The following is a 26193-nucleotide window of genomic DNA, read 5'->3' as shown; positions in this document are numbered from 1 at the left end:
GAGAAGCAGAAGGCCAGATGAATAAAAACTAGACATGGTAGGAAATGGCAGTAACTTTATTCAGAGTAATTCCTTGATCCACCCTCAAGGGTCATCTTTCCAGAGCATTTTCATTGAAGTAGCCAATAGATCTGCATCATTGATAGGTCATAGTAATGGTGTGGTTGGTTAGTTGGATGACATTCTTTGCTGCTGCTTTGTGTATATTAAGTCATGCACTCTACCCTGAGGTGGCTCCTGTTTCAATTAGGATGCTTGTCCTGAAAGGCCCTGCGTGCCTGGGTTGAAAAGGACTTGTGAGATTAGGCATGGGATTTTGGTAGTTTACCTTGTCCTTCTGAAATGCTTGCAGCTCCAGGGTATTGGAGTTGGGCCCCTACCTGGCAGAATGCCTCTAAAAGTGAGCTTCTTATTTTTCTACAGCTGAAAGAACTGTATACCCTCCTGAATGAGAATTATGTGGAAGATGATGACAACATGTTCCGATTTGATTATTCCCCAGAGTTTCTTTTGTGGTGAGTCATAAGGGCTTTTTTATGGTGTATAAGGGCAGGGCAGAGGGTAGGACTACCGTAGGGCTTCAGAATTGCTATCTCTGCCAAAAGCCAGCCTTCTAATGGAAAAGTTCCCATTATATCTGAAGACCTGCTTCCAGGGGGGCATAGAATTAAAACCTTATGTAGGACTGGAGAGGGACACCTTTTTAGAATCAGTAGCCATGGTGACTACGTAAGAAGGGAGGGAGGATAAGACTTAATAAGATTTAAGAGAAAAGCAGAGTCTTTTTTTTTTTTTTTTTTGGCTGGGTGTACTTTGTTGATGGTACATGACAAGGTAGGGCTCTCAGCCTTCAGGGGGTCTATGATAGAAGCTGTAGGAGGATGGACAATTCTCAGCACTGGGGAATTGAGTTGGGGCCAGCATTCCCCAGCAGCTGACAGTCTTTTTTCCTCTCATGCTGTCACTGGGGCTGGTGGTCCAGGGGCTCTTACTCCTTGGATGCCATGTAGATCATAAGGTGTACCACCTTGTTCCTGTAGCCAAATTCATTATCATACCAGGAAATGAGCTTAACAAAGTGGTCATTGAGGGCGGTGCAGCCCCAGCATCAAAAGTGGAAGAGTAGGTATCACTATTGAAGTTACAGGGGACAACCTGGTCCTCAGTGTAGCCCGGGATGCCCTTTAGGGGACCCTCTGATACCTTTTTCACCACCTTCTTGTGTCATCGTACTTGGCCACTTTCTCCAGTCATCAGGTCAGATCCATGATGGACACAATAGGGTTAGGGACGTGGAAGGCCATGCCAGTGAGCTTCCCATTCAGTTCTGGGATGACCTTGTCCACTGCCGTGGCAGCACTGGAAGATGCAGGGATGATATTCTGGGCAGCTCCATGGCCATTACACTACATTTTCCCAGAGGGGCTATCCACAGTCTTCTGGGTGGCAGTATTGGTGTGGACAGTGGTCTTGAGTCCTTCCACAATGCTGAAATTGTCATGGATGACTTGGCCAGGGGGGCCAGGCAGTTGGTGGTGCAGGAGGCATTGCTGACAATCTTGAGGGATTGTCATACTTCTCATGGGTACACCTATCACAAATATGGGGGTGTAGGCTTAAGAGGGAGAGATGATGACTTTTTTGGTGCCACCCTTCAAGTGAGCCTCAGCCTGCTCCATGGTTTGTGGACACCAGTGGACTTCACAACCAGCATCACCCCATTTGATGTTGGTGGGATCTCCTTCTGGAAGATAGTAATGGGATTCCCATTGATTATAAGCTTCCTGTTTTCAATCTTGATGGTACCTTTGAAGTTGCTGTAGGTGGATTCATACTGTAACATGTAGATCATGTAGTTGAAGGGGTCATATGGCAACAGCCTATACTTTGCCAGAGTTTACAGCAACCCTGGTGACCAGGTGCCTAGTACAGCCAAATCTGTTTATTCTGACCTTCACTGTCATGCCTCAGAGATGTGGCTGGCACTACACAAAAAGATGAGACTGTCTGTTGAATGGGGAGGTGCAGAAAGCCAAAACCAGAGTCATTTTCTTTCCTGTCCCAGAACACATTGATTTGTATGGAAATGGCCTGGCCTGTCTCAGCCATGTTTAATACCCAGAAAGGTAGAGGAATGAAGGCTGAATTGAGAGGAACTAACTACCTAAAGAGGAAGAAGTAGGAGGAATGGGGAAGCAGAAGGAGGGGAGTGATAGTGCTGGGTGGAGCTCTTGGGATGCAACAGTTCAGTTTCTGACCATGTGACCCACTGACCACGTGACCCACTGGCTTCTGAGCCAAGGAGTCCAGTCCTCAGGTAGTTTGTTTTAAGCTGTCAGAGTGAGCATGAATTGGGTGAGTAAGTAGGCCAAATGGGCTGAGCAGAGAGAAGAGGCTAAGGTTCTGCTTCATTTGTGTACACAAGGACTTGGCCTTAAAGAGAACTCAGGTATCAACCCCTGGGGGATAGTGGCATGAGCTTAGAACCAAACTTGGCTGTCCAGTCTTCTGGCAAGCAGCACCACAGCTCCATCCCTTGTCTCTTTTTCAGGGCTCTCCGGCCACCCGGCTGGCTCCCCCAGTGGCATTGTGGAGTTCGAGTGGTCTCAAGTCGGAAACTAGTTGGGTTTATCAGTGCCATCCCAGCAAATATCCATATCTATGACACGTAAGCATCAGTTCCAATCCCCATCCTCCACCACATCACCACCATCCTTACTTGGTCTGGGAGGGAGCAGAGGTTCCATGAAGGGAGGAAACCCCAGGCCTGGGAATAAGAGTTCATAGTAGGAATTGCCTGTTTGGCTCTGATTTGTAGCTGGTTCTCTCACCTGTGACTTGGGCTGGAAGGGGCCCAACCTAGGAGCCAATGCGCTAAGCAGAACAGGGGTTCAGTTTTTGCACTCCCATGGCAGTCACATGTTGGATGCACTTGTGCAGCTTTAGAAATGGAGCCAGTGTGACCTAGATTCAAATAGTTATTTGGGCCTTCAGTCTCTGTTCTTCATTTTGCTAGAAACATTCGTACCATCTGCCACAGACTTCTGGGCTTCTAGGTCATGAATTCTTGTGGGAATCCTAGAATCTTGAAATACTAGAATAGCCCCAGACGTATTCTGAGGGGTTCCCTGCCTATATGAGATGGGACTCACCCAGCCCAGGTATTGGGGAATGGTTAGGCAAATGTTGGTGGTGCCTTCAAATAACGGAGTTTTCTTGGGTCCCACTTTCGTTTGGAAGTCGGGTCTGCGTTGAGGAGTGAGCTGGCTCCTTGCCTGGTAAGCTGGTAGAGCAATGGAAGTCCATGGACTGATTGCCCAGAGCAGGTGGCAGGAGAACAGCCATCTGTGTGGAAGAACCTGGTCCTTCTAAGTATGGCTCCAGAGTCTTGAAGACAATTGAAAGGATTACTTCCTGTTGTTAAAATACTTATCACTTGGTCTTTTCCTTCATCTTCAGAGAAAAGAAGATGGTGGAGATCAATTTCTTATGTGTCCACAAGAAGTTGCGCTCCAAGAGGGTGGCTCCAGTCCTGATCCGCGAGATAACCCGGCGGGTTCACCTGGAAGGCATTTTTCAAGCTGTTTACACTGCTGGGGTAGTTCTGCCAAAGCCAGTTGGCACTTGCAGGTAAAAATCTCTTCCCAAAATTTCCTCAAAATACTGGCTTGCCCACTCTAGTTGAGGAGCTGTGTCATTGTGAGTTGCAGCTCTGCCCTCAGCGCAGTGCATGTCCAGGAGCATCTCATTCTCTCCTGTTTGGTAAAATGGGTGGTGGGAGGAGCCAAGTAGGGAACATGGAAAAGTCAAGGGGGAAAGTTGCAGCTGGGACCTGGAACTGGAGAGTACATGCCTGATCCAGAAGGATTAGACATTCTCAGCTCCCTCAGATTACTGCCATTTGGAAATGGGGGTTGAGCTGTTGGGGGTTTTAACTTTTGTTTTCCAGAAATCTGGATTTTTAAGGGAAATATCCTGATTTTTTTTATGGGTCAGTTTTGTTTTGAAAATTGTGAGGCCACAAAGGGCATGGCTGACCTCTGCCTGGCCCAGTGACAACTTGTTTGCAATCTCTGCCTTAGAAGGTTGTTTGCAACAATTGAATCATCGCTGCCTAAAGGAAAAACAGGTGAGTGCAGAAGAGGAGGCGGGGGAAGATAAACACATTAAGATGAAGTAACTGCTGTATGCGTTTTTTCCATTAAGTTGATTCAAGGAGTGAGGAGTGTTCTTCCCAGACAACTGTAACAAAGGAGTGGCTTTGCAAATAAGAAAGAAAAATAGGGAATATGAAAATACAGGAAGAGTGATGGTAGCTTTACACCAAGGAGAGAGATTGGAGGGGGGCTGAGACCCCATGGCTCAAATGGAGTTGGATGTGTCTCTAACGCCACCTGCTGGCCGTCCTGAGATCTCCATGCTTTTGTCTTCTAAATGGGATTGGCTTTAGGCCCCTGAGGACAGGACATTTGTGTCCCCACAGGTACTGGCATCGGTCCCTAAATCCACGCAAGCTGATTGAAGTGAAATTCTCCCACCTGAGCAGAAACATGACCATGCAGCGGACCATGAAACTCTACCGACTGCCAGAGGCCAGTGATTTCTGGGGCATTGAGTGGGGGCAAGGGTGGGACCAGGAAAGCCTGGCCCTTAGCAGGACAGGAGCTAAGCTTTGAGTGGGTAGAGGGAATTCTCTTACCAGAAAAGTGAACCAAACATAGTTCCTGAATTCCTGGGCTTTGCATTTCTGTCGTCTCTGTTATCTGTAAGTGAGGCTTTTATTTTAGTTTGACATTCTTGTTTTCAGTTCTTCTGGGTTTATGCCTGGACCAGCTTCCCTACCATCTGTTGATGGGCTCAGAGAACACCTATTCTCTGTAATCTTAGCCTAAGTAAAGTAGAAATAGAAAAGCGAATCCACTTACTGAACCTTCGTATACCCTGCAACACGTTCCAAAGCCCAGTGTAAATGAATTGCAGAATGTTTGCTGCTCCCCTCTGCCAAGTCATGTAAAGGAGGGTTGATCAAAACTTGTAAGGGAAACCCAATTTCTAATCCCATCCCCCACTGAAGGACTGGTCAATCTTGAGTGAGCTGTATTTTCTGGGTCTGTGTGCCTAGCTTCCGAACGAAACAAATGCATCTTTTCTCCAATTGTGCCTGGCTTCAGGTTCATATGGAAGGATTCTTTTTGTTTGTTTGTTTGTTTTAGTTTTTTGGAAGGATTTTTAAAATCCCTCTCTTGCCTCAGGGGTTCTTCTAGTCAGTGGTCTGTTGACTCAGTTATTGAGTGCCAGCTGATTAGAGGGCTAGGTTTGTCAGCCACTAAACTGGATTAATCACTTTAGAATTGGGCTAATCACCACTGGATTGGGGTCATTAGCATTTTGTCTTGAGCGACTGCTGCAGCGCATTTATACACAGTGCCAAAAAAATATTTTGGAGCTCATGATGTCCTGCTATCATGACACATTTGCCCCACATTGAAGACAGGTAGGCAGCGAGGCTCCATCAAGTGGTATAGCAGCCAGAAGAATATCTCTGTTTCTTCCTGCTTGGAAGAAATGTGGCTGCTTTTTCAGTCTGAGATTTGAGGTGTCCTTGTGGGAGCTGCCCTGTAGAAACATGGTCAGTAAGTGTTCCTGAGAGAGATAAGGATTAGCAAGGAATTTTGGAGGCTAGACGTCCCAGTGATGAAGTTTTAAAAGTGATTCCTATATGGGAAGCAGTTGTATCAAGGGTCTATGAGCTGGTAACTCCACCCTGTTTTGAGATTTGGCCTATTCCCACCTTTGTGTATTTTGAGCATCTGGGGACAATCTATCAGTCCCAGCGTTTGCTCCATAGGATCATATGTTTCATTCCATTGAAATACTTTTCTCAGTAAAAGCAGCAGTGGGATGGGATTTTGGTTTGTGGTGAAATCCTTGGAGTTTAGTTCTTTTCTTCTGAATTTAACTTGCAGCAGTGACCTGCTGGAGAACACTAAAAGTACTGTGGTGTCTGAAGGGACAAATCAGGCACGCTGGGCCCTGGGGATTCCACAGCGATAAGGGCTTGGAATTTGTCTGTGACGGTCTCTGGTCAAGTAGAGGAGAAACTAATGTAGGAAGAGAGAGTTCAGTTACAGTTCAGTATGAGAAGGTTTTGAGGGCTCAGAGGAGAGGAGCTGCAGAAGGCTGGGCCTAGGCCTGGCATTTGCACTGAGCAGGGCAGGGGAAAGTGATGGGGATCCCCAGAAGGTGCATGGGGTAGGGAGGCAGCATGTCTCAGCTGAGCACCTTTGACATTATGGACCAGATAATTCTTTGTTGTGGGAGCTGTCTGTGCTTTTTAAAATGTTTAGCAGCATCCCTAGTTTCTGCCCTCTAGATGCTAATAGCACTTCTCCAGTTGTGACGATCAGTAATGTCTCCAGACATTGTCAGCTGTCCCTTGGAGGGCAAAATCGCCTCTTGTTGAGAACCACTAGGTTAGTGGGATAAAAGGCATAGCCAGAAAGGCCAGCTAGTTAGAGGGTAGAAGGCCTCCTGTACGCATGTTAGGGAGTTTGCAATAAGAAATGGGCATGAATAGGTTGTATTTTCTTAGAAATACAGCCTGGGACCATGTGAATAAGAGATTGATGCCGCAGCCTTAGCCGTAGATGACAGCCTTAACTAGGGAAGGAAAGGTCCAGAGAAATTGAAGAGGCAGGACTTATGCCTGAGTACTAGGAACAGTCAGTGAGAGGAAGTTGCCAAAGATGACTGAGCATTCTCGCTTGAGGGCCTTGGTGGATAGATCAGGAGGGTGGTGGAAAGGGGCACAATGTGAAATTTTCAGTGCCTATAGGACAGGAGAGGGAGCTGAAGTGTAGACTTCACAGTTAGCACATCTGGTGCTGAACCTTTCTTCTTCCTTCCAGACTCCCAAGACAGCTGGACTGCGACCAATGGAAAAAAAGGACATTCCAGTAGTGCACCAGCTTCTCACCAGGTACTTGAAGCAGTTTCACCTCACGCCAGTCATGAGCCAGGAGGAGGTGGAGCACTGGTTCTACCCCCAGGAGAATATCATTGACACTTTTGTGGTAGAGGTGAGTCAGCAGAGGGAGGTGGGGAAGGGGTATTCTGGGCCTTTGACTTATTTGCCGAGGGGTATCCTCCTTAAGTGGCTGGGTCTTCAGGGCTCAGTGTCTGAAGCTTTGGCACCCTAAACCTCCTTGACCACCTTTGTTTGTATTTGGTCCTCCCTAAAGACAGAAAGAGTCATAGATTGCATGGGCTGAAAATGATACCCTTGGGATCTGACTTGAGGTCTACCGTCTCCCCGCTGTTGGTGACAAAAAGTAGAAAGAACTGAGCCCCTCTTAATAAATCGCACAAGCCTTGATTTCTTACCTGTCCTGACTTGATCTAGTACTGGCCAAATGTCAGATACATAATCTGGGGGGAATGTGAGTGGCAAGAAGAGGAGGTCCCTGGCGATCACCCCCAAGGTAGGGAAAGAGCTCAATAGATCAAGGCCAGGATCTGGCCTGTATTTTCCACTTGGCTCTGTCCTCAAGTGTATATCCTTTTACCTGCATGTGCCGTTTCAGTTTCTACCATTCATCTGGAGGGCCAGGCGTGAGAGTGACTGAAAGTATTTTATTTGAGATTGCAGTGTCACTAGGCATGACTTTGTGTCCTTTTATTGTCTTCCCTTCAGAATGCAAATGGTGAGGTGACGGACTTCCTGAGCTTCTACACCCTTCCCTCCACCATCATGAACCATCCAACTCACAAGAGTCTAAAAGCTGCTTATTCTTTCTACAATGTTCACACCCAGACCCCTCTTCTAGACCTCATGAGTGATGCACTTGTTCTTGCCAAAATGGTGAGAAGCAGACCAGAGGGTCTTTCTGGGTATCCGTGGAGAAGGGGCAGTGGTGAGCATGGCTCACATGAGGCAGTTCCTTTGGGCTGGTAGGCTTTGAGCCTTCTCACCTTCCTGCTTGGCTTTGGGAGGACCCCAGGATTTTTAGCCAACAGCTCAAAAGTAGGAGGGAGCAAGGAGCGTGCAGACAAAGGGAAGGCATTGAACTCCTCCTGATTTATCTCAGTGAGCTTCATTATCACAGGAAGTGCTGCCAAGGAGCCTGAATAGCCAGGCCTGCTCGGAGAGCAAAGGGGTCCTCCTTATGACTTCCCCAGCGTGGGAACGGGGAGATTGGTCTCTGTCTTGGTGAGTCATTGGAGCATCTGACCATAGGGCATGGGGTGGAAGGGCCCAGGCTTATTTTATCCCCGGAGAGACCATCAATCAGTTCTTCCTCATGGAGTTCTGGGGGCCCTCTGGGCCCTGAGCCCAGCCCACTCTGGGCAAGCCCGAAGATGGACAGTCCGGCTCCTTCCTTGTGAGAGCTTTTGATCTAATTTGTGAGGTTTAGGAAGTATCTTTGTCATAGTCTCACAGCAACAGATCAGGAATCATAAAGTCACATGCTGTGTACCATCTCTAAGAGTTAGAGTATCCAGGGAGTAAGAGGATAATGCAAATGTTGAGTAGCTGATAGGAGCCAGACTCTCAGATGAAAGGGTTTGGGGCTTTGTCTCCAGAGAAAACTGGAAACTACTAGATTGTATTTCAGGGCCATGTAAAGGAACAACAGAAGCCAGGGCCTGGGCAAGACACATACATACTCAGAGGAACACTGAGGAGAGGCCAGGTTGGAGGGTAGTGTTCAGTGGGTCATGAGAACTGCTACTGGAGATTTAGGAACTGGTTGGAGCTTGGATTTGACAGGTAAGCAGTGGGAGTGCCTGAAGAGTACACTGCTCTCATGGCTGCTTCTGGGATGATTTTGATATGTCAGACGGGCACAGGAAGGCGAGGCAGCTTATATCTGTCCTCCTCGTTCTTGTTCCTCCCTGCCACCATGCAGAAAGGCTTTGACGTGTTCAATGCACTGGATCTCATGGAGAACAAAACTTTCCTGGAGAAGCTCAAGTTTGGCATAGGGGACGGCAACCTGCAGTATTATCTTTACAATTGGAAGTGCCCCAGCATGGGGGCAGAGAAGGTATGTGCCACCTCCATGCCACATGGAGCCTTCCCTTGAAGCTCCCACACAGGAGGAGTCTGGGCCCTTGTTAACTGGCATTTGGGCCCTTGACAGACTCCCCCCTTCAATGGCCGGACTAACAAGGTCAGTAGACCCTGTCAGCTGCTGGTATGAGGATGGCAGAGGGGATGGGGCCCAGAGCCACATGGGAGCAGGAAGCTTTTCTGTAGTTTCTTTTCCCACCGGGTGAGCCATCTCATCTGGCTGGGGCAGGGTGTTCCACACCATCTGAGGAAACTGGGAGTCAGCCAGCAAGGTTAGAGGCAGAGGGTCTGAAGAGTTGTTCCTCTGTGGGCTGCTGCGGCCCTGTCTTAGTCCTGCCTCTCCAGCCCCGCTGAGCACGGGTGTAGCCTGCAGTCCCAGAACACTGGCTGGAGGGAGCCTTTCAACACACTGTCCTTCAGGTTGCTGGCAGTTGCTTCCCTTAAAGGATCTGGTAGATGGTAGGCCCCTGTATAGAGGTTGAGTGGGTGGCCCGGGCTCTGTTGGCAGTCTACTCACCCACCCAGGTGATATACTGCAGGCCCTGGCATTTGGAATTTCAGGACCGGGCTGGGGAAGCAGGAGAGTCTTAGAACAACCATCATCTCAACTCTCCCTCTCTTATTGGCTTTCCTAGGTTGGACTGGTGTTACAGTAACCAGTCATCAGTGAAATTCTGGATAAGGCCACTGAGAATTCAAACCAGGAGATGGAACCCCACCACTTGTTGGTCTGATTTTCACAAACGTGAGAATCCCTGGCAAAGGGAACCGAACTGAACTGGCTTTACCAAACCGCCACCGAATTTGACAATTGTATTGCAATGGTGTAGGCTGCGTGATGTCACATCTGGCCATGTCTCTGGTCTCTGTTTTCCAATTAATCACATCCTCATGCAGCCATGATCAAGGGAATGTAACTGCTGAAAACTAGCTCGTGATTGGCTTATTATGGAGTTAACGGGTGAATAAAAGTATATATATATTATATATATATAATTATTTTAAATATCTTTCATGTTCCATTGTACAAGGATGTTTGGTCTCTAATGAGAAGTTTTATCCAAATCATTCCTCAAATTAGAATGCAAGGACAGTGCCAGACAGACACATTGGTACAGTTAATTGTTTCCTTCTGCAAGCAGGCGTTGGCATTTTTTAGGGGAACAAGAGAAAGAGGATCTGGGGAATTTTAGTCCCTTCTGAATTTGGCTGGAATGATTGGTTTTGTGAAGAAAGGGGAAGGTGAAAGGACTCTGCTGAGTTGTTGGGAGGGCTAAGATATCATAGAACAGCAGGTAGAGCTCCTGGAGGGAGGCTTTCCTGCCTTGGCTAGGCCTTTTTGCATTCTGAGACTAGGCAATGGGGAAGATACACGAAGCGTATTTCATTAATTTAGTCCTTTCTCCCACCCCCTTGGCCTACTCTCTGTGGAAAGTCTTTCTGCTGACCAATGTAAAAGGGCTTTTTAGCCAGCTGTTGCCAGCCTTAGAGCGGTGAGTCCCCTATGAAATTTTGCTTTTCCATTGTTTGAGGTGGCTGTTGATTTGAAGGAGACCTTGAACCTCCTTGTAGTATCTGGGACCTTGTGGAGACCACATCAGTACAAGCCCTGCCTAGTGAGTTCCCCTTAGAGCAGAGAGCCAGTACCTGGTGGCATGGGGGTACTGGGCAGGGGTGGCATGGGGCCTATTACCCATACCTCTCCAGCCACCAGCCCCTGGCCTGTGCCTTCTGACTTCTCTCACCCCATTAGATATTCTGTTATGCTCCTTTCCAAGATAGTCAGCCAGCAAGTGGCAGTAAGGAGTGGTAATTAGAGGCAGATCTGGACATGACTGCAGGAATCATTTCACATCACCATTGGCTGAGTCTCATTTTCACTGATGATGTTTTGTAGGTTTTGGTGGTGATGATGGTGATAGTTGATGCTGTCAGTTTTCCGACACTTAACTGAGCCTCTGGGCATGTGGCTGACCATGGTATTCCTCACTTGTATTCAGCCAGAGTGGCTTAGAGGGGACTGAGCTGAGAAATTATCAGCAACCCACATCCAGGCCTGTCTGTAATTTTTCCTCTAGTAAAAAGTAATTGAATGAATAACATGGTATGGGTGGTAGTGGTGGTGGTGGGGTTTCCTTACTGCTTTCACCTCTCAGGTTCTTTTAGAGAGAATGCAGTCTTAGCCAGGTGGCCAGGCTCCACCCAATCCCACCAACTGAAGCCACTCCCTCCAAGCCAACAGGAGCTTGTTTCAGCCTCTGGGTTTTGGCCAAGGTTTGCTGGAGTCCTCAAAGCTGGAAGGAGTCGTGTCTTGGGAGAGAGAGCTGTGCTACCCATGAAATTGCTGCCCACTCAGTAGACTGCTGCTAGAGCCAGCAACTCCACTGTATGGACCTTTCATTAGAGTGTTCTAGGGGGCAACCCACTACCACCGCCATACCCCTGGTGGTCCTGTGCTACAGACTTGTAGGCCCCAGTGATCATGGCTGGCCTTTGACTCCTTGACTCCAAGATACCCAGACCAAAGAAGCTGATGCGCCTTGCATTCTGCAGACAGGAGGAGTTGGAGAAGAGGGACTTGCCTTTACAGCTTCACAGACATTAGATATGGCACCTCAAGCCCCAGTGCAGCTTGTCCAGATCTCTTAAGGATCTCAAAGAACAAAGTGCCCAACTTTTTCCTGCCTTAGGCAGGAGCTGGAACTTGAAAAGGCTTGCTGTCTTAGTCTTGGCCAGCTCTGGCCCGAGCTGCCTCTGTGGAATTTGAAGTGTACATTGGCCTCTCTAGGGTGAGCTTTGCCTTGGTTGTCCCAGACATGGAATGAAACAGTGAGGCTCAAGTGGCTGCTCTGAAAGAAACAGACCTGGCAAAGGCCCCACTATCTCCCTCTCTAAAACCTTGTGGGCTGCTCTTCGACTCTGCTGTCATTTCATGATGGGGACCCTACCCAACCGTCTGCACTGCCACTAGGCCTGTGAGAGTCAACTTGGCAGCTACTGTAGACTCATTTTTGCCCACCCAGCCCGTGGGTTCTTCACATGAAACCTTCTGGGATTTGGGGTCAGAGAGAACCATGGCGTGGGGGTCAGGGTCTCTGTGCATGGAGCCTTGCGGCATGACGGTGCTAGGATGGACTTGAACCACATGCAGGAAGGACTCGGGTCTCCAAGCTCATCACAGCACCTCAGGCAGCCACTCTCGGAGAGCCTCCCTGGACTTAGCCCTCACCTTCTGCCACCTGCTGCTCCTTGCTGGCATTGGGCTTTCACTCTCTGTGTTTCAAGGATGTTTACCTCCTGCCTTTGGATTGACTGTATTTGACCACTGACTCCCTGGCACAGTCCCACAGACCCCAATCTCTGTGTAGGGAGAGAGCTTAGCTCTGGATTGAGGTCTACACAGAGCTTGTTTTCCCCACATTTGCCTATTTCCAAAGACTGATGTCTTGTTTGGAGGCTGGCCCATATTAAGCCATCAGCACTCGAGTTTATGGAAAATTTCAGGCCTTGCTTTGACTCTTCTAACTGCCATTGCCCCCTTGACCTGAATCTCTGAAGCCCAGAGGTGAGTGTGCCTATGGTCCTGAATTCTTTCCCCGAAGACCAGCTTTTAACCAGCCTACAGGATGGTCCTAAAGGCCTGGGGCAGCTTCACTGAGCTGCATTCTACGAAAGGGAGAGGGATTGACTTTCAGGCCAGGGAGATGTGCAGGAGTGTTTTTCCTTTGGTGCCTACCCAGTGTGGGCTAGCCTTCCCACAGTCTGGTCCAACTGCCCCAGAACTAGAGGGGACTCCAGGCCTTGGTTTTAACCTATTACAAAGTGAAGGCAGGCTTCAAACAGGACATTTAGGACGATTTCATTCATTTCAATTAAAAAATAATGATTGGCAGGTAGGTGCTGCATCTGGGAACAGGGAAGAGAAAGCTTCACCTTTTTGTCTTGGCTTTTCTTTGTGCTGTGGGAGGGGCATCCATTTCCAGGGTGGGGGAGGAAATAAATGCATTATTGTTCCGCTCAGTACATCTCAGTTGTTCCTAATAAAGGAAGCAGCTGAACAAACCCCTTCTGCCCTCCTGGTATTCCTCTGGTCAGCGTTCGGCTGGGGACAACCATGCCAGGGTGGCTTTGGAAAACAGTCTTTTGGTGAGGCTGCCCATTGCTCAGGGCAAACTTCCCTCTTTTCCCCCAACCTCTCCCATTCACAAAAGAGGACACAAGTCCTGGACTCACCAAGCTGAGGAAGAAGCAGAACTTGTGTGGGGGTGGGGGTAAAGGCCAATGTCCATGGCCTTTCCCATGTGTCCAGATGCCTCATCCCCCATTTTGGACCAGGGACCAGGTGGTGCTTTTAAACAATACACGTGGCTGGACCCCATCACAGACCTGAATCATCTCTGGGAGTAGGGCCCAGTGTCTGTCTGCATTTAAGAATTCCCATTCCCCTCTCTTCCACTGGAGCTTTTCAACCATTACCTAACCACCACGCCCCCACTTCAGGCTGCCTGTGGCTGGTGACCTGGAACCTCTTTCCAGGGCACTTGGGCCCTGAGGGCATTGCAGCCTGAGGGTGTGGGACCTGTTGGGCTGTGAGCCCTTTCCTAGAGGACCCCTGACCTCTGCTGAGTGCTCCATGTCAGGCTCACCCACACAAGCTTACTCCTGAAGGCTCCTGCCTTCATTCCTGCCCTTAGATTTGGGCTGGGAGAACCCAGCCCTCTGGGTGGTCTCTGCTCATGGATTGTCACAGGGCTAAAAGCTGTCATTTCTCCACTACCTTTGCTTCCATGTTCAGCCTTAAAGATTTGAGCACATGAGCGAGTCTGCCCAGATTGAGGCTCTGATTCTAGCAGTAAGCACTTTCTCTTGCTATAACCAACAGGAAGAGAAGCAGGAAGGAGTCTCAGCCTTGGGTCCAGTGTTCACCTGGCCCAGGACCCCAGAGCCAGGCCCTGAGCAGAGCTGGCCTTGTGGGGGCTCTTGGTACACTACTGGCCCTGCTGACAGTCTTGTCTGGGATGGGGGGGGGGGGGGGGGTGCTCTGGGCCCTTTAAGAGTCTCTTCAAACACTTTTTTTCGCATGGGCAGGCCCTGGGAATTGAACCCAGGTCTCCAGCATAGCAGGCGAGAATTATGCCTGCTGAGCCACCATGGCCCACCCCCAAACACATTTTTATCAGAACTAGGTGCCACTCCCAGCATGAACCAAGAGCAGGATGAGGTTGTCACTCCTTATATAAGGTCATGGCATACAGGAAGGTGGAGGCTGCCCCACCCCTGGGTTTTGGTTCACATGGGGTTTGGAGCCAACTTGAGCCCTCAACCAGCCCTATTCCCATGGCCACCCTCTGGGAACTATTGGCAGGCTCTGCCCTTTTCAGTGCTGGTGCTGTTGCCTGTGAGGACCTGAAATGCCAGGGCTCCCATTTAACCCCCTCAGATCGCCTTGACAGGTTTAGGCACAGCATTCTAGGCTGCAAGGGGTTTTGTTTTCTGGGTCCTGTTGTATCTGGGTTCTGGGGTATCGGCATATGCCTCTAGCATCTCTAGAGGCAGCCTGCTACAGCCCACTGCTTTCCAGGCCTTTGTTTGCAAAGCTAGTGGGGTGGTGGAAGAGGACCCCCAATTCCCTGGGATTTGCCCTGCTGAGCAGACAACCCTGCTGAGCCTGGGTCTGTCTAAAGCTCCCTCAGTCCTGCACCTACCTGCTCTGGGGCCTTGGCAGAAGCCGGCCCTCTATTCAAGGCCCCATGTGTGTGTATGTGGGGGACCTTGTGATATTGGCAGCAGCTTTAACCCAAGCTATTTTGAGCTGTGGTATCTGCAGCCACCGCTGGCTGTCTTAGACAAATCCAAGCTCAGCTTGGGGAAGAGGTCCAGGGGACGCTGGCTCTAGCCCCATTGCTTCCTGAGGCCAGTTGGTGTGGAACAATGGAGGTGGTCAGGGGGTGGCAATGTTGAAATAAACCCATTTCTTTATTTTTTATCTTTTTCTATTGTCTTTTCTGAGACTCTTCTATGACCCAAGTTAAAAGCCTACTCCTAGGCTTGCTGGGGGAGGGGTGGTGGCCCAGCTGGAGGGCAGAGAGGGGCTGAGGGTTCACACATGCCCTGGTCCCCAAGTATGGCAGCAACAGGCCTAGCTGCCTGGCTCTGGACCGAGGTCATCAGCGACTGCAGGGAAGTCAGCCATCTGCTCAGAAACGGGCAGAGGCACCTATGCATCCAGTTGAGACCAGAGCCCAGTGAACAGGCAAAGCAGGCAGGCTGGAGGGGCTGGTACCCACCCCAGGTGGGTCTGTCCTGGGCCTCAGGAGCACTCGATTCGGATGTGGACGAAGAGTGAGGCTGGTGAGAGTGAGGCCCCATCCTTGGAGAGCAGATGGATGTGGCGGTACCCTAGGGGGAAGGAGGATAGGCAGCGTCAGGTTCTGTGCCACAGCCTGGCAGGTCCAAGGATGTACAGGGACCAGCCCACCTCCTACCCTCGGGTGCTTGACCCTCAGCTCAGGCTGGCTGAGGACAGACTCCCAGAGGTGGTTCATGGCACAAAGTGCCCTTCCCTTTGCCATCCTCATCTTGCTCCCACCAATTGCCACCAACCTTGTTTCAGGCTGTTCAGAGGCAGTGTAAACTGGCCTACAAAGTCATTGGGGGAGGTGGTGTCATAATCTTCTACCACAAACCGGACCAGCACCAGCTCCGGAGCCCTCAGCTGGAACTGCAGGGTCTGTCCCCAGTGGGGATTGAAGCCTAGAACACAGGTGTGTGGGCCAGTCAGAGCCTCGCTGGTCCTGGAACCCACCCTGTACCTCCTCCCCTTCCTGTTGCCTGGCCAGGCCCACCCACCGTTGTTGAGCACATAGCCAGTCTCCTTCCGTGCACAGTCTGCAGGCACCCCATGGATCTCAACACGCACCAGGGGGTCCACGATGGAATTTGGCTTCTCTGCATTCAGCTTGGGCAGCTGCTGTGCAGTCAGCACCTGGGGAGGGTGATGGGGAGCATCTGCCTCAGCCCATGCCTGCCCTGGCCCCTCTGCCCTCTGCCGTCAGATCCTGGCCCTCCCAGCACAGGATTTGTACCCTGCCCACCCCCAGGTCTCAGTTGTCCTCCACCTCAGACAGCTGGAGGAGGCCTGGCAAGCTCAGAGCTCTCCAGAACTAGCTCTGACCCTTAGGTAGGGCTCAGTCCAGCCTGCTGACCTGGATGGTGAGACTGGTCCTAGGGGGTCCAGGACACTGAGGGTCAAAGGTGGTGTCGGGTTGCCGCAGGCAGGCAGGTTTCAAGATGTAGCCACACTGCCCGTTTACAAGGAAACGCCCAGCATTGAGGTCCATCTCGTAGCCCGGTGTCTGGAAGTTCAGAGCCACTGCAGACATGGCAGAGGTCTGAGCAGCTGCTCTTAGAGGCCCTCTCCTCATTACTGGGCTTCAGGGGTCCCACTGCCCACCCCCAGACAGAGTGTTAAGCTCCTCTCTTCAGAGGAACCTGGGTCCTGCTGATCTGGTCAGTGCTACCCTACATGGCTTCTGGGAAGCCAGCCCCCATGTCAACGTGGACCATCAGGGCTGGAGGGACAGACCCCCACCCTCCAAGGGGCCTGAGGAGGTCTGGGGTTTCACACCAGCCCACAAGGGGGCCACACTCCCCCTTTCAGGGCTCAGGGCTCAGGGCTCCTCCCCACCAGAGCCTGCCCTCCTTGGCACTGACTTGGTGGGAGGGCCAGGGAAGGACTGGGAGTGGGGGAGCTCATGGGAGTAGAGGTTTTTTACTTCCACCTTTATGAAAATGTGAGACGTCTGCAGTCAACAAATGAGTGTGATTTGTGTTTTTCCCACCTACATTGCTGAAAATTCCTTAATTTATTATCAACAGAAAACATCTTTCTATCTTCTGGAAAACTTATGTTGGCCCGCCACTGCTCAGCCTCCCAAGGCTCCCCAGATACCACCCCACTTAGCAGCACCTCCCACCCAGCAGCATCCTGCCCCTCTCGCTGCCCACTCACCCAGCTGACAGCCCGCGTTCCACATCTCCTGGGGGCTGTAGTTGGCCGAGTTCATCCGCAGCCCCAGCGGATAAACGCGGGTCAGCTGGCGAGCATTGTGCCTGATGAAGCTGTTCCCTGGGATGCATGAGGGGGAAGACCCTGATGGCTCCTGGGGTCTCCCTTACCCAGTGCCACCCCCGATACCAGGAACAAGCTGGGAGCAGAGGCTGAATCCCCACCCCTCACACTCTCGTCTGACCCTGGCAGTGGGGAGGGGGCCTCATGGTGGCTGTGGTAGTCCAGAGAGAGTTGGGGACGCACCTCACATTCCCCATATTCCTGACTCCGGGCATTGTCCACTTGGCCCAGACTGACATTCCCTAACTCACTCCATTCACCACCTGCGGTCACACTGTGTTCCAGAACCCTTCCTGCGTGTCATGCCTCCAGGCCTTTGTACAACCTGCTCCTCCTGCCTTGGAAGTCCTTCCCCTCTTCACCTAGAGACTTCCTACTCACCCTTCAGGTCAAATGTCTTCAGGCGTCACCTGTTCTGGGAATCCTTCCTGCTGCTCACCCGTTCTGCTGGGCTCCCCCAGCCCCCATCATGGCCTGATCCCCACCCCCCACACACACACGCCATAATTCCCCCTTTAGGCCTGGTCCTGCCAGTAGGCTGTGAGCCCGCAAGGTAGATGGGCCTCTTGCATTCCTGTGAGCTCCCCTCCAGCCATACCTGGTACAGGCAGGGCGTATAGTGGGCACTCATTCCCTAAGCCCTTTCACTCTCCCCCACAGGCCTCACAATCTCCTTCCAGACTGACTCTTCAGCTCCCCTTCCCCACTCCACCAGGAACGCACAGGCCTCCACTGCCCTCCTACCCCCAGATGTCCGATGGGCACGGCATGGGTGCCCCTGCTCCTACCTGCCTCGCGGATGAGCTTCTTAGCCTTGCGCTCACTGAGGGAGCTGAGCTGGTAGGGCTGGGGCAGGGTAGGGCGCAGGGTCCGCAGGCGGGTGGCACAGCAGTACACAGCCAGGGCCGACAGCTCCGGGGAGATCTGCTTGGCCTGGCAGAGGAGCCTCGGCTGGGGCCCACCGGCTCTAGGCCCCTTGCACTCCTCCCTGCCTCCCCAACCCCAGGCCACCCCTGGCTCTGTCCAGAACCAGCAGTCCATACCGGGGCCCCAGCCCCAACCAGCCCAGCCAGGCTCACTCACCCGCGGCCTCTCGGCAGCCTCCACCTCTTCTTCTTCCTCCTCCTCTTCCCCCTCGTCCTCCCCCAGGTCCTTCTTCCCCTTCACCAGGACCCGGCCCTTCAGCTGCTGTAGAGGCCAACATGGAAGGAGTAAGCCCTCCTGCCCTTCCTGCCCCGTTGTCACTAGGTCAGTCATTCACCACTGCTGGGTTAGGGCATGGCTGGGGGTGGGGAGGGAATGAGATACAAAGATGAATGGTGTTTCCAGTAGGAAAAATCTTCAATGGCTAATAAAGTCCAATCCTGTCTACGTCAGAGTATTACGCAGCCATGACAAAGAATGAGGCAGCTCAGGATCGAAAGAGGAGACCTCTTTCAAAAGAGACCTTACAGGAAAGTGATGCACAACATGTAATCACATAGGTAAACATGCAGGGGAAAATTCCAGAAGGATATGCAAAAAAACTGTTGAAGATGGTTACATATGCAATTGGATGGGGTGAAGCTAAGTGGAGAAAAACCCACTTTTCCTTATATACCTTTTGTACAGCTTGATATTTTTCCCCTTACCTGTATATTATTTTCAGACTGAAAGAAATCAAATCACACACTTGCAACAGGGGTGACTCAACATTCCCTGTATTCCCTCTGGTAGAGGGCTGAGGAAGTTTATAAGGCTTCCAGAAGAGGCTGTTCAGGCTGAGCTAGGGTTCTAAGAAGCTGGTGTTTGGCAAGTGCAGATGCCTGGAAGGGAATTCCAGGTAGAGGTGACAGTGTCAACCAAGGCCTGAGAGGGATGGGCTGAGCTTGCAGGGTCTCTATGCAGAAAGGTGGAGCAGGCAGGCCAGGGCCAGGCCATAGGAGGCCTTGAATGCCAGGTGAGAAAGACAGGTGGGTCTAGTCAAGAACAGAGAGTCAGAGGGGAGGAGGATGATACGACCACAGGTGGCAGATGTCAGGTGAATGGAGGAGCAAGGGGAGGGAGGCTGGAAGGTGAAGGCAGAGAGGGGTGTGGGCTCCTGACCAGGGGGTGGCATGAGTAGGGGTGGTGGGTGATGGAGCCAGCCGGATCCTCCCTCACCCAGGCCAGGAAGTGGGAGTGTCACCTCTGGGGATGGAAGCTTCTCCGGGGTCTGGGAGTCCAGCGCTTGTGTCACCAGCATGTCTCCTAGAATGGTGCGGAGGTGGTGGGCCATGGTAGCCTGCTGCTCCAGCCCGCAGTGGTTCTCGAGGGATAGGATGACGGGGTATGGGGACAACTGTTGGGGGGAGGGGTGGCGGCTCAGAGCCACTCACCACTACCCAAGCCAGGATCTCCACCTGGTCCCCCAAACCCCCTTCAGGACAGGCAGACAAGGGCAAGGCTCTGAAATCCCACTCGGGTGGAAGGGGTCCTGGGAGCCTGGCCAGGGCCAGGAGGGAGGGGACCGAGAGTCATTGGGAATCTAGACACATGCTGGGGAGCTGGAGGAATGGTTTTCTTTTATAAATGCTCTTTATATTTTACTGACATTGACCATATAATTTATGCTGCTAATTTTCCCAGCCTACCATTTGTCAATAATAAGATCGTTATAACTTGACCGAAATTGCAATGTTTGCATCACTATCACTGGGGAACTTTGCTGTTATAGCTTATTTTTGGGAATCAGGCTTAAAATGTTCTTCTCTACTCCAGTGTTTTCTTCTGGAAAATCTGTGACTTTATTACCTGTCTTAAACATGAGGGTGGGAGAAGGACGCACCTCACCCAGCTTTATTCTGCCTCACTGGCCAATTGCCCCAGCAACTCTTGGTGAATGAGAGGTTCTCTGGGCAGAGGTTTTCTTTGGAAGGACTGAGGGCAGCTGGCATTCAGATAGAGGCAGGGGCTTGCTGGGAAGACCGTGGAGCTGGGTGCAGGGGTCCCGGAGGCTCACCGTGAAGGCGTGGTCACGCACGGCTTGGACCACATCTCGGAAGAGGATCTTGGAGGTGAGCGTGTGGCCGTGGTAGATGACAGGCTCCCCTCCCGGCCCCTCCCAGCAGTCCAGCTCCACACAGCGGCACCCCTGAGCAAAGGCCCTGTCGATGGACGGAGGGGCAAGAGGTCGTTGGGTGCCACTCGGCAGGGCTCGGCAGCATGCAGGCTGAGCCGGGCAAGCACCAGGGAGCCCATGGTGGGAGGTGAACCCCACAACCCCACCCCTCCCAGGCATGTTCACCCCCACTGCTACCCCAGGGTACCTAACGTAGGCCTCAGTGCTGCTGGGCCCCCTGATCTGCAAGTCAGTCAGATAGGTGTTGTGGGAGGAGGAGATGAAGTAGTGGGCAAGGGGCTGGCCCATGTCCTGGAACACACAGGTGTGGGTTGGGTCCAGGGCGGCCCCCTCGGGGGACAACAGGTACATCATGAAGCCATCCAGCGTCATCAGCTCGTGCTGCTTGGCTATAGGGATGGGCAGGACAGAGTATCAGGCCACAGAGAGGACCCAAACGTCCCCAAGGCTGACCACTTAGTAAGAACGAGGACCCATCTACAGACTGGACTCTCTGTAAGGTACGCCATCTAATCTCCAACCACACCCGATGAGGAAGGTACCTTATGCCATTGTACAGATGTGGACACTGAACCTCAAAGGTATCTGCCCACAACGGCACCCACAGCCAGTAACAGCAGTGCCTGCTTAGCTCTGGGGACTCTGCCCTGTCAGATGCCAAAGCCTGGGCTGTGCTGGCCCCAGCTCTGTCTCATCGGACCCCTACCTGTCTCATTGAGTTCATAGGTCTGGATGAGCTGCTGGGCACGGGCCAGTGTGGCGCCCTCCTCAGCCTGGTCTTCCAGGAACTCCAGCAGCTCAGAGGCACTCAGCACGCGGTCCTCGCCCGAGTACCGATGGAAGATCTCCTCCAACTCCGGGCGTTTCAGCAGCCGCCGCAGGAACTCCTCAATCTCAGCCTCCTCCAGCCGCTCGTTGTTGGAGTGGTCACACTCCTGGCATGCAGGGGAGCGAGGGGGGAGCTCAGGGGTGGGGGATTCCCTGGGAAATGGCCCACACTAATACTCCCATCACCCACCGCATCTGGGAAGGAGGGTGTGGCCCTGTTTCAGAGGTGGAGAAACAGCTGGTAAGAAGCAGGCGCTGGCTCAAGCTCTCTTGGGGTAAATGTGACAGGGCTAGGCTTCTAAGGAAGGACTCTCGGGTTCATGTTTGACCCTCTATGTCATGAGTTACCATAAGAATCAAGACGTGGGAGGAAAAATGGTGACCCTGGGGCAGGCTTGAGCCCCCCCACATGTCCCCCTCCTGTGTGTACACATTGCCACCCTCACAGTCACAGTCACACTCAGTGGTAAGGAGCAACAAATAAAAAAAGAATCTGCATAGCTGCTTGCACAGTGTTGGGAGGGCGCCACGTGCCCTCCCATCTTAGTCATGGCTGTTCAGAGTCCACGTCCACTACGGTGTCTGCCTTGGTCCCAGCCTGGGCCAGGTATGCTGAGCCCAGCCCCGTAGGCTGGCGCTCCCTGTATGGGGTGTGCATGGTCACGTGGGGAGGCCCCTGCATGCAGGGGCTATGCACATGTGTGCCTGCTTGCCGACTCCCGCCTGTGCTCCCTGGGGGTTGCGCATGGTCCCGGGGGCACAGGGTGCCCTGCAGACACAGAGACATGAAAGCAGCAGCTCTGCCGCCTTCTTTGGAGAGGGTGGGGAGGCACTGAGGCACTGAGGTCAGCCTTACCCTTGGACTCTGCCTAAGGGTGAGGAAAGAAATTCAGGGCTGGCCTCTCCCCAGTCCTGGCCCAGTGACTGTGGGTGAGAGTAAAAGGGTTACTACGTCCAGACGTAGCTTTTCTGCAGGGAGAGGTCCCACCCGTTCCACAAAAGCTGGGTTGGGACGGGGCTGGTGATTCAGTGGCAGTGGGAGGGTCAAGGGCAGAGGGGTGGCAGGGGCGGGATTCGGAGCAGGGCCCACCTTGAAGAGGCGGTAGGCGTACATGTCATTCATGTCCACATTGACCATTCGCAGCAGGCTCTTGATCTCCTTGAAGCTCATCTTACTGTCCCGGTCCGAGTCCGCCCGGTGTAGGTAGGAGTGGATCCAGGTGTGTATGCTCAGGACTACACAAGCCACAGGCGGGGCACCCAGGTGGCCCATGCAGAAGTCACCACGACAGCAGTAGTGGTCTCTCCTCAATGGGCCTTGGGGCTCCATCAAGATAAGAAGTCCCATCCCCTTACCCCGGGAGCTCAGGCAGGCAAGGGCATGTGTCTCCACCCTCAGACTGTGGACTCCCCAAGGGCCAGGGCCATACCTCCCTCCAAGCTTGGGGCCCGCCGCCCCCTCCCTAGGAGGGCCCTGCACCCCGGCTCCGGGGTGGTCAGGATATTGGTCGAGCCGCTCGCGCTGGTTCATGGCGTCGATGCGGGCACGCAGCTTGGCCAGGCCGCGCACCCAGCGCTGCGCCTCCTCGGCGGTGGGTGCTGCCAGGTCCAGGTTCTTGCGGCGGCCCTGGAAGGCGATGGTGAAACAACACGCGGGCGCGAAGGCGCCGCCGAAGCGCCGCAGGCCCTCGGACTGGTGGCCCTCGCGGACGGCCTCGATGTGCTGCACGAAGACTGCGGGGAGGGGACCGCGACACGCGGAGGCGGGTCAGGGCGGCGGGACCCGGCCGAGCGCGGCCCCCCGCCCCGGCGCTCCCCGGCCCCGCTCACAGATGTGCCGCGATGGCGCGTGCGGGAAGCGCCGCTGGAACCACACGCTCATGCCGTCCTCCTGCAGCCGGTACAGACGCTCCTTCTGCCAAGTCCGCGAGCGGATCTTGCAGAACCGGGAGCCCCGCAGCATGGCGCGCACGTCCTCGTCCTCCGTCAGGCCTGGCGCGGGCGGGAGAGCGGCGAGGGGTGGGGGCCTGGCCCTGGGGGCCCAGCCCTGCCCAGAGACTCCCTCCTCCCTCCTCTCTAAATCTTCTCCCCTCAGGGGGCTTCCCTGACCCTCGCTGGGGTCTCTTCTCCCCAGTGCCGGTTTGAATCTTGTGTACCCCAGAAAAGCCAAGTTCTTTAATCATATTGCTGGGTGGGAGCTTTATGATTATCCGTGAAGGTGCGACCCACCCAACTGTGGGTGGTAACTTTTGATTAGATGGTTTCCATGGAGATATGTCTCCATCAATTCAAGGTGAGGTCGTTTGCTGGAGTCCTTTGAGAGAGAACCATTTTGGAAAAAGCTATAGAGCTCATACAGCCAGAGACCTCTGGAGATTGAAGAAGGAAAACCCCCTGGGGAGACTTCATGAAACCAGAAACCTGGAGAGAAAGCTAGCAGATGTTGCCCTGTTTGCCAGGTGCTATTCCAGTTGAGAGCAACCCTGAACATCATTGGCCTTCTTGAACCAAGATCTTTCCCTGGATGCCTTAGTTCAGATATTTCTACCGACCTGCTTTAATTTAGATATTTTCATGGCCTTAGAACATATAAATGTGCAACTTAATAAATTCTCCTTTTTAAAAGCCGTTCTGTTTCTGGTATATCGCATTCTGGAAGCTTGCAAACTAGAATACCCCCTTTATTTTAACAAGCCCCCCAAATTGGGTTTGGCTTTAGGCTTTGCAGGCCCAAGGCCTCTGCTTGGTGTGTCCCACCCAAGCTCCCTGGGAAGGTGCCAATAATAGGCCCTCGCTCCTCCCTGCCAAGTGGCCACCTCCGGAGGCGCCAAAGCAGAGGAACGCTCAGGCAGAGCCTGGGACTGAGGCGCCACTAAAAGTCTCCCTTTCTGCCACCTCCCCGATCCCCCCCACCATGTCCTCAGCTTTCAAGCCCAGAATCTGCCAACAGTCCTTTCCCTTAATGTGAAACCCTGACTTTCAGGAAGCTCCCCTTACTATCTAACCTAAATCTTTCCTGCTGCAATCCAAGCTGCTTGCCTCTTCTTTTCCAGAGATATGGGAGAACAGCAGAGGGCACCCAGGCTCCAGGGTCACAGGCTAGGGCCTCCAGGACCAGCCTCACCTTGGCCAGCCTGTGACTTATCTCCAGGTAACCTCTTCATGCCTTAGTGGGGTTGCTAAAAGGATGGTCTCCTGGGACATTTGGCACTCCCCCTTGCCAGCAACTGTCAGCCTCCCATGTGACTCCCCAGTCCACAGGAGCTCTGCGGGCACAGCACCTGCCTCCCTTAAAAATAACAAATGCTTATAAAGCACCGACTGCTTGCCAAGCCCTGCTCATGCATTCACATGTGAGGAAACTGCGGCACAGAGAAGCAGGTTTCTAACCCTACAGGTAATGCTCCAGTAACTTTGACCTTTGACCACCACACTGACCATTCTTCTCCTTCTTCGGTCTCCCTCCTTTCCCTTCCTTGCTGCCACCTGGGTGGGGGGACAGGGGGTCAGTAAAGAGGAAGGTGAGCTTCAATTCAGAGGCCTGGGGCATCACGTTCCAGTTACAGGGCCTTGGTGGCACAAACCTATGACTGCTCTAAGCCTCATGTTCTCCACCTGTAACATGGAGACCATTATAACAATGTTGCAAAACCCCAAGCTTAGCAATGATTCAGAGGTCCCCACGGCATGCTCAACACTGTACCCCGGAGGGGTTGGTCCTTCTCTCTGCTCTAGCTCCTCGCTCTGTTTGGCCCACACCCTGCCCTGGCCCACTTCTGCAGGGTCAAACCGAAGGCTTATGGGCCAGGGGCCAATCAAAGGGGTGGAACCAGTAAACTAGAAAATCCACACCCTTGGGAGGGAAGGGGCAGCCACACAGGAAGGAGGGCCCAGCCTTTACAAAGAACCAGAATATGGATTTATATGTGAAATCTTTGGATTATTCATTGTTTGGCAACTAAATTAAGTTGCAGGGGATCGGGGGAAGTACAGCCTACTGTATGGGCCAAACAGAATCCTACTGTGTGGGCCAAATAAAACATGCCAGCGGTTCAGTTCCCTGTTGAGAGCTGCCCAATTGCAATTCCTGACCTAGGGAATCAAGTCTGAACCTCCAGCCTTCCGCTTTCACGACCTGTTGAATCCCTCCCTCCTTCTCCTCTTCCTTCTGTCCTGTTCAGGGCAGAGGCCTTGGCCCTGGGGCTCTGCATCGGAATCAACTGGGGGAGGCTGCACACCCCACAGCCCAGAGATTCTCACCCAGCAGGTGGGGGGAGGTGGGGTGGGGAGAGCTTGGGTATGTCTGTTTTAAAAAAAACTATCCTGTGGGGGGTGCGAGGTAGAATTCTCACCTGCCATGCGGGAGACCTGGGTTCGGTTCCCAGCCCATGCACTTCCCAAATAGACAAATAAATAAACCAACAAAAACAAACAAATTAAAAAATTCAACAAAAGGTGCTGCAATAATGGGATACTCACATGGAAAAGGAATGAAACGTGACCCCATCATACAGCATGCAAAAACAAAAACAAAACCTATCCTGTGACTTTGAGGATGACCAAGATGGAGAATCAGGGTCTCAGGGGCAGGAGCAGAAAACTGCCCCTTAGGAGGCTGTGGTGTCCCCTGGGGCAGCCTGGATCCCTGATGGCTCCAAGGGGTCTCTCGGGGTCTGACCTGGCCCTCTGGAAGAGTCAATGACTGCTTGGTATCCCGGGCCAGAAAGGGGAGGTGGGAGCCTTCTCCTCCCAGACAAGGACTAGGCACTCATGGCTTACACCAAGCCAAGGGGAGCCCGAGACCCTCAGCTCCCTGACACCCACATCTGGGCAAGCTCAGAATTCTCTTGCCGAAGAAACAACTGGTGGGACAGGACAGCTGGGGGAACCTGCTGCGCCACCACGAGTCAGCCTCCATCTCCTCTACCCCCTCAGCTGTGTGGAAAGGGACCCCCTGCTGCCATGACAACCAGGCTGGTCTCTGCAGCTCGGGCCACCTCCCCTAACTTGGCCAGCCCATGGCCCCCCCCAGTGCCAAGCCTGGTGGGGACAGGGAGGGGG

At 52.7% G+C, this 26193-nt stretch overlaps 2 protein-coding genes across 6 annotated transcripts in view; one reads left to right on the top strand and one right to left on the bottom strand.

Annotated features, from left to right (window-relative positions):
- Window positions 1–10079, top strand: part of NMT1 (N-myristoyltransferase 1) — a 35106-nt gene extending 25027 nt beyond the window's left edge. For all 3 annotated transcript variants that reach the window (XM_077164095.1, XM_077164093.1, XM_077164094.1), the window contains 8 exons: window positions 424–515; window positions 2552–2668; window positions 3460–3630; window positions 4484–4592; window positions 6909–7079; window positions 7694–7861; window positions 8910–9047; window positions 9709–10079. In XM_077164095.1, coding sequence (XP_077020210.1) covers window positions 424–515; window positions 2552–2668; window positions 3460–3630; window positions 4484–4592; window positions 6909–7079; window positions 7694–7861; window positions 8910–9047; window positions 9709–9729 — 987 coding nt within the window. In that variant the 3' untranslated portion in view covers window positions 9730–10079. The remainder of the gene's footprint in view (window positions 1–423; window positions 516–2551; window positions 2669–3459; window positions 3631–4483; window positions 4593–6908; window positions 7080–7693; window positions 7862–8909; window positions 9048–9708) is intronic.
- A 4951-nt stretch (window positions 10080–15030) lies between these two features.
- Window positions 15031–26193, bottom strand: part of PLCD3 (phospholipase C delta 3) — a 22025-nt gene continuing 10862 nt past the window's right edge. For all 3 annotated transcript variants that reach the window (XM_077164090.1, XM_077164091.1, XM_077164092.1), the window contains exons 2-15: window positions 22963–23124; window positions 22638–22866; window positions 22223–22352; window positions 21011–21239; window positions 20492–20693; window positions 20185–20329; window positions 19372–19524; window positions 18288–18392; window positions 17993–18137; window positions 17085–17201; window positions 16279–16445; window positions 15923–16058; window positions 15677–15826; window positions 15031–15472 (exon numbers count right to left, since the gene is read on the bottom strand). In XM_077164090.1, coding sequence (XP_077020205.1) covers window positions 15384–15472; window positions 15677–15826; window positions 15923–16058; window positions 16279–16445; window positions 17085–17201; window positions 17993–18137; window positions 18288–18392; window positions 19372–19524; window positions 20185–20329; window positions 20492–20693; window positions 21011–21239; window positions 22223–22352; window positions 22638–22866; window positions 22963–23124 — 2159 coding nt within the window. In that variant the 3' untranslated portion in view covers window positions 15031–15383. The remainder of the gene's footprint in view (window positions 15473–15676; window positions 15827–15922; window positions 16059–16278; window positions 16446–17084; window positions 17202–17992; window positions 18138–18287; window positions 18393–19371; window positions 19525–20184; window positions 20330–20491; window positions 20694–21010; window positions 21240–22222; window positions 22353–22637; window positions 22867–22962; window positions 23125–26193) is intronic.

Source organism: Tamandua tetradactyla, chromosome 6 (assembly GCF_023851605.1).
Source record: "Tamandua tetradactyla isolate mTamTet1 chromosome 6, mTamTet1.pri, whole genome shotgun sequence".
In the NCBI taxonomy this organism is placed as follows: Eukaryota; Metazoa; Chordata; class Mammalia; order Pilosa; family Myrmecophagidae; genus Tamandua; species Tamandua tetradactyla.
Note: the sequence above shows the minus strand (reverse complement) of the source record. Positions and strands in the feature narration are given on the sequence as shown.